Consider the following 7394-nt stretch of genomic DNA (forward strand, 5'->3'; position numbering starts at 1 on the left):
TACAAGATCAGCTATATTGTAGAACAAAACCTGACAGGCAATGCGTTGCTAATTATTAATATTGTTATGTTGAATTTTAGATACTGCCACCTTGACAAGATAGTCTAGTTTGGTTTTGCTTAAAAGATTAACCAAGTACTTATCGGCTTCTTTAAATGAAGTGATAATACCATCCTTGTTGCATTTATAATGACGTCCCTCAACTGATAGTGTTCAATGCTTAATCTCTAGTTTAAGCCGGGTATGCAATTTCAGCAGCACTCTCTTCAACTGACGCAGATGGAAACTTTCAGATCGTTCATTAAATGTGAGGTCTTTATAAACTGATAATTGTGTGTTTTTTAAACTGCTCGATGAAGATAAGACGGGTAGTACCCGTGGCATGATGGTTAGTGAGTTGGACTGTCATGCGAGAGGTCTGGGATTCGATCCCTGTCTGTGCGATCTAAAACCTTTATTCACGGGTACTGGCTCTTGTAAAGAATTGACAAATTCTCCAAGAGTAATTCTTATCATGAAAAAGTGCTTTCTCAAATTAGCCGTTCGGATTCGGCATATAAACTGTAGGTCCCCTCCATCCCTGCAGTTACTCGCACACAGGAATGGTTGAGAGTTGTAAGTCAGTAGGCCCTGGTTCTCTACGGACTGTTGCGCCACCTAATTTATTTATGAGATAAAATAGTTTTTCTTTCAATCTTCTTTCAAACCTGGATTCACTTATTTTCATCTTTTCTATTTTCTCTTTCAATAATTTGTTTTTCTCTTCAAGTTCTGTCACGCGAAAAATAACACCGCTAATATCATTCTTTGTGACAATATCTTTTAGTTTTTCATCTAAAAGTGCATCCATTTTCGAAATAATTTAATTCATTAATGATTCGTTTGCCATATTATGGTTTTTCGCCTTTTGTTTAGGATTGTCACAAAAATTTTATAAAAACTATTTAAAACGGATATTCAACGATAGTTTGTATCAGGAAGTGTAAGGGACGTACAAATAATCTATAGGAATTGTTATATCATATTTTTTTGTTGACAAATTCTAGAAAAATGTCAAGATATTCAGTTTAAGAAGTAGGGAAGATTACAGCTGAGTATTTACATCAAAATTGATTTGTTCCAATTTTGAACTTCCCACAGAAAGTTATAAGTTAAAAGTTGGTAAGAACTGATTTTCGACTCAAATATTTTTTTTAAAATAAAATATATTGGCTCCAAACTAATTTCAACTTGTAGAAAATATTGTTTCGACATTCATTTTATTTTTTTATAAATAAAAGTAAAAATAGGTGTGATTTCATTCTTTGATTATTGTTTATAATTGTTTAAACAAGAAATACAAAATTTAAATGCTACTAAACCTGATAAAAATTGATTTTCGTCTTAAAACCTCATTAGCAGAAATACATAGATTTTGAAATCAAACTTTTTCATTATATGCAAAATGTTTGTAATTTTTGATTATTTTTTTTTAGAAAAATTCAACTGACAACTTTTTTAAAAAAGTACGAATAACATTTAAGCAAGATATATCGACAGACGGGAAGGGAAGTTCCCAGTGTGGGTCGATCCCAGCTTCTTTTTTTTTTGTATTTATTTAAGAAAATGTAAACGCTACCTCAAAAAGGTGTGTTATTTAAAAAAAATATACCTTTCTAGCTTAAGTTGCCCTAATTTCATCTGACTACTGTTAATAGGTACAATTTAAAATAAAACATTCAAAGCTTTATGTATGTTGCGGTACTAAACATCAAACCCAACATCAACCCTTGATAAAAGTATTTAATGTTAAAATCCATTATCGTATTAAATTTCATAGATTGTAATCCGAAGTACTTACCGCAAAATTTTGCAAAGTTCCTCAACTATTCGTATAGCTATCATCATTTTTCATATATGGGTTCCTTTTAAAATCCAACTACCCAAGTAATTAAGGGTTAAATTTTGCGAAATAAGATAGATGATTTAAATGTTAATGTCTATTATATTGCTTAGAGCAAACATAAAAGGTAAACATTACCCTCTCTTTTAAAGTTGAAATTAAAGATAATATCATTGTACACACAAACATTTGTGTATTGATTTAATTTTTGTCAAAAGTTCATATGTACTCATCATGTTGTCAAACAAAAATAAGCAGGTGTTTTTACAGCACGCCAGATAGGACAATCATTGTTTAAGTCATAAAACACAAACCCTTAAGAAATGAGTTTGTATTTTTAATATATACGCCGCTACTTAACCTCTGTCCGCAATTATTATTATTAGATAATCTGCTCCATTCAAGTCTTTCAAGTGCTTCACATACTTAAGATTGTTGACAACTTAAATAATCGTTGGGGAAGTCTCTGATTTGATTTAATTATAGGAAATAATAATAACAATAGGTGCTAGAGTACTCAGTGTATATTGTTTTCGAATTTTTAAACTATTGGAATTATTTACGTTTTAAAGAGAAATAATAATGGCGTAGTAGGAAATAAGTATTACCTAAAATTGATATTTTGTTTATTTAATATTTTACCTTTAGAAGAACTTAAGCTATAGGGATAGGAATGAAGGTAAAACTGCCAACTTTATCCATTCGCTGCCGTTAAAGATTGGTTTTATTTCGTTTTGTTCAAGGTTATTTTGTTGCCAAATTTGTCGACGTATCCCCGTCAGAATTAGATTGAATCTATTGTTGCATAAAGAGCAATACAGCTCCAAGTCGTTACAAAGCTGTATGAAATTTAAAGGCAATATTCGCTGCTTGGTCTTTAAATCATTAAGAATGTAATGGATTTCACCAAGATCATATAGAAGATTTTAATATGTCTCTCTATAGAGTGAGTCAATTGCTTTGTTCACGTAATCATTTCTAGGCTTAAAATCAAGCCTTTCAAGCAGATTGTTCAAAAATGGTTTCCATTCAGTCAAATTTCGCAAAGAAGGGTTGAAACGAAGCTTAGCTAACTTTATCCATTCTTGAAACAACGAAGTTCTGGATTTTATTATAGAGTCTGCAATCCTTCTATATTTCTTCAGTTTTGCTACACATAAGCTTAACAAAACAATGCAATTTTAGAGATGAAAGGTACAGTGGTGAAAGTCTAGTTTCAATAGGAAGTATATAGTGTGCCCCAAAAACCCCATTTCCTATTTGCAGCCAAGCGCCCTGTTTCACGAGGTCATCAATAGAAATTTGAATAATAAATAAATATATTAGGTGGTGCAACAGTCCGTAGAGAACCAGGGCCTAGTGACTTACAACTCTCAACCATTCCTGTGTGCGAGTCATTGCTGAGATAGAGGGGACCTACAGTTCATATGCCGAATCCGAACGGCTAATTTAAGAAAGCATTTTTTCATGACAAGAATAATTGCTCTTGGAGAATTTGTCAATTCCTCGTAAGAGGCAGTACCCGGCAATAAAACTTAAGGTGGCATAGGCAGGGATCGAACCCAAGACCTCTTGCATGAGAGTCCAATGCACTAACCATAATGCCACGGGTAGGTAGGTACTATTTGAATTACTATCCCATATATCACTACGCCACAAGGCATACCTTTAAGCAGGTTACACCTTTGTTTTACTCCTACCAACGCAAGGTACCAATCAGATAGGTTTTGTACATTCCAAACTGCGTAAAGTTTTCGATCATATTATATGTCTTCAATCATTTTTCAAAATTTAAGAGACATTCCAACCAAAAAAGCTTAAAGACAAGCGTCTTACGGAATCAAAATCAGCTTTTTTGAAATTTCTCCAGAAAAAAGTCATGTTTTATATATAAAGTTCAAATATAAAAATTAAAATGTCGGAGTCAAACAATGAAATAAAACGTCAATCCGAAAGCTTATTACTGTTCAGAATATTAAAACATCACAAAAAGATGCCCTGAAACCTCAATATTGATGGTTTTGTGCAAAATTTGCAATAAACAATTGCAAAACACTGCTTTGCAACGATTAAAAGGACACTGGTATGTTTTTAATCCAAAAACGGAATAAATTGTTTCGCTAATGCAACCATTGTTATCTTCAGAAATACTTGTAAGATGCCTCTAGTGAATGCCGAGCGGAATGATATAGAAACATATATATTAATTTACGGAGATGAATCAGTAAGTATAACCACAATATTCATGAAAAATTTGTGTACTTGTGAGACAGCTAAAGTGAAAAATGTGTATTTGCTTAGATATAATTTTGCGAAGATGGAGTTGCAATCACAACAGTTCCACAATCCATCCTGGTCAACGATTCAACAAATGAAGTTCTTCTAGCTACAGCCAGCTTGGACTCAGCGTCAGCACTCAGCGTCAGCACACAACCAAGGAGAAGTTTCAATTTCCACTTGGTCTCTGCCCTCAACTTCCTCTTCTATACCGTCAACTTTTACGGGCATAGGTTTATCAGATAATCAGGCATCTGTAGAAGCGTCTACTTCAACTTTGTCTCTTCTGTCAACGTCATATTTACGGTCCTCTTCTTCGGAAATACAATCGTCTCCAAAACATTCAAATCAAAGTTGCTTAAAAGATCGCAAGAGGAAAACAAGGCAACAAAACTGGTCATTTCTGAACCGGAAATAGCTGACGTGCAACATACCATTTCACATTGTGGAGTCAAAAATTGTATTTGGAGTTCATTAAAACAATTCGTCCGTCATATGCTACATACATACACAAATTCCCAACAGAAAATCACTGTCGTCAAAGTGGCTCGATTGTGTGTACAACGAATGCAAACAAAAGTCGTCAAAAAAGGACAAAAGTCTACTCTAATGAAAAATAAGAGATGGATAAAATTAAACCATCGTTCACAGAAATAGAGCGTACTTTTTCGAAATGGTCTTTAATTCACGTCCCTTTGAGAAATCGGCTGTCTTTCGAACATTCCAAAAAATTAATGTTTCCTTATGGAACTTTAAAAATGGAAGACGTAAATTTATCTTTGGAGGACTTTGAGTTTGACGAGTTCAATTAATTTAATACCTACATATGTATTTGAGTTACATACCTACAAAGATTATTTGATCTCTGAATTCTTTATAATATTTGTTTTGTTATTTTTTGTTTTTATGGAATAAAATTTATGTTTACATCATAAATGTTATTGTTTATTTGTTTCAATGCTCATTCACAGTTAGTCAACATTTTTTTTAGCTATTTTAGTTACATAAGCATTTGCTACGCAGAAAATAAGGTGTAACTAATTAAAATTAGTTACGCCTAACTATATGGGTAACTTACTCGGAGTAACTTACGTTGCCAACACTGGTCTTCAATTCCATCTTATTTTTTTGACGCACATACGGCAAATGTAAGGCTTCTTTAAATTATATTTTCTTTTTCATACAAACAATTTTAAAGTCTTAATAAATTAAAGAAATGTGTTAAGAACTTGGTAGTCAATATGACATATGACAACGAAAAGCCATTTTCACAATTCTCGATAGTCAATTGTGGTAGTCAATATGACAACCAAGGTTGTCATATTGACTATTTTGGTCAAACTATTTCAGGAGACTGAAAATATTACTATTAAAAGACTTCTGGAAATTGTCAGTCAGAAGAAAATCCGCCAAAAACAAGTAAGAGAATTCTTCATATTAAACTCTGTTTTATTTTTCTAGAAAGAATGTTTCTTTCAAACTTTCTCAAATTTCTGGAATTAACATTTTCTATTTGAAATTTCATCTCATTTATAGAAAAGACAAGAAGAACTGAATATATTACTTTTGGAAAAATGCTACGTTTCAACCGTTATAGGTCGATAGAAAATGTGGTCTTATTTCTCAAACAAAAAAATTGTAAACTTTCGTTTATTGGTAAACAAAAACAATACTGCTATGAAAAATGTTGTTTAACCTTGTAACGTCACAAATATTAACTCAAAAATTATGCAGTATTGGGGGTATCTTTGCACAATCCCTGCTTGGCCACACTGTAGGATTTGGGGTAGGTGCAAGGTTGGGTGGATGAATTTCATATGTATATGAATATTACTTGATTTCTTGACCTTATTTTCTTGTTGCTTTCTTTTTATTTCTGCATGAGACAATGTCTAAATTTTCTGCATGAAACGCACATAAAACTTCTCTTAACTATTGTTTGTTAGCTCTTAATGTTTATTAAACTGTTGGAATCACTGTTCTAAAAATATGTAATAGTTTAAATTGTCACTTTGCGTATACACAACATTTATCTATGAATTAAAAAACATTTTTGTTTCAAAAACTTTTTAAAAAATCGTGTTGGTCTTAATCTAAATATAAATAACTAAACAATAAAAATTATATATGAATTATAATTTGTGCTTGCGTCCAGGTCACTATGCCTTTCTAACTTTCAAATCGGCAATGAAACATGACACCACGTCTTTTTTCGAATCTAAAATTTTGACTTCACATCTCACATTTACTTCTGGAATATTATTTTCTAGTGGCAGATCAATGTGATAAGTGACGTCTTCTTCGGCATATAAAGGGCAATATGCTCCATATAAGAGATTCTTGCAAACATCAGCTGATTCAGAGCTTAAAGCAAATGGAATTGTAATTCCTAATACTGTTGCATGAATAGATGCCTTCAGATTATAAGATTCATCTTTTGCTGAAAGGATTACAAATTATATGCATAAGACTTATAAGATGATATCATTGGAAAGTTTTTAAATACATACTTGCTACAAACTGCATATCCATTTGGGCTAATGTTCCTCTGGTAACTTCACACGGAAGACTTTTACAATCTTCTATTTGAACGTGCAGCGGAAATGGATAGTTTCGGGAACCTAAAAGAATAAAATTGAATTAAAAAAAAATGATTAAGAATTTTTTTATTTGACTTACATCTTCTGACAGGTGTTCCGGATGGTTCACTATATTTAAAAATTACAATTAAAAAAATAAAGGTAATGATGGTGTTTTTGGAAAACATTTTGCTTTTTTAATCTTAAATTATTTCTGACCAAGTCTTGAGACAGATACGAAAACTATGAATAAAAATACCTTCTTTGCTACTGCTTTTATATCAACCGACGTTTACTCAAATGAAATGTTTGCTAATCTAATCAAATATTTTAAATGCTAATATTAACAGCTTTAAGTGCAACTGAACTGCAGAATGTATTTTTAAAATATTACACAAGAATTAAGAACTGTTTTCTTCATGATCATAAATATTTAAGCCTATTAATGAAAATGGATCATGATGTAAAAAGTTGAAAAACACAAAATGTGAGCTATTCGTTAACTGGGTCTTATTAAGATTAACTCTGGATTATTGAAGTGGAAAAAGGACCTTTGAACGGTGTATCAAGTGTCACTGCACAGGTGGCACAGGGTGGCTGATTTTTTTATAGCTACCCAAAGCTTGATGAATGCTTTTATTGAAATTTTCTAAAAT

General features: G+C 31.9%; 1 protein-coding gene across 1 annotated transcript; it reads right to left on the reverse strand.

Annotated features, from left to right (window-relative positions):
* Nucleotides 1-6245: 6245 nt before the first annotated feature.
* Nucleotides 6246-7058, reverse strand: LOC129942363 (uncharacterized). Its single transcript, XM_056051260.1, has 3 exons — nt 6839-7058; nt 6670-6780; nt 6246-6599 (listed from the first exon to the last, which is right to left on the reverse strand). Exons 1-3 carry the CDS (start codon nt 6924-6926, stop codon nt 6319-6321), a joined length of 480 nt encoding a protein of 159 aa, XP_055907235.1. The 5' UTR covers nt 6927-7058; the 3' UTR covers nt 6246-6318.
* Between the last annotated feature and the right edge of the window lie 336 nt (nt 7059-7394).

The sequence above is a fragment of the Eupeodes corollae genome, chromosome 1 (assembly GCF_945859685.1).
Source record: "Eupeodes corollae chromosome 1, idEupCoro1.1, whole genome shotgun sequence".
Lineage (NCBI taxonomy): Eukaryota > Metazoa > Arthropoda > Insecta > Diptera > Syrphidae > Eupeodes > Eupeodes corollae.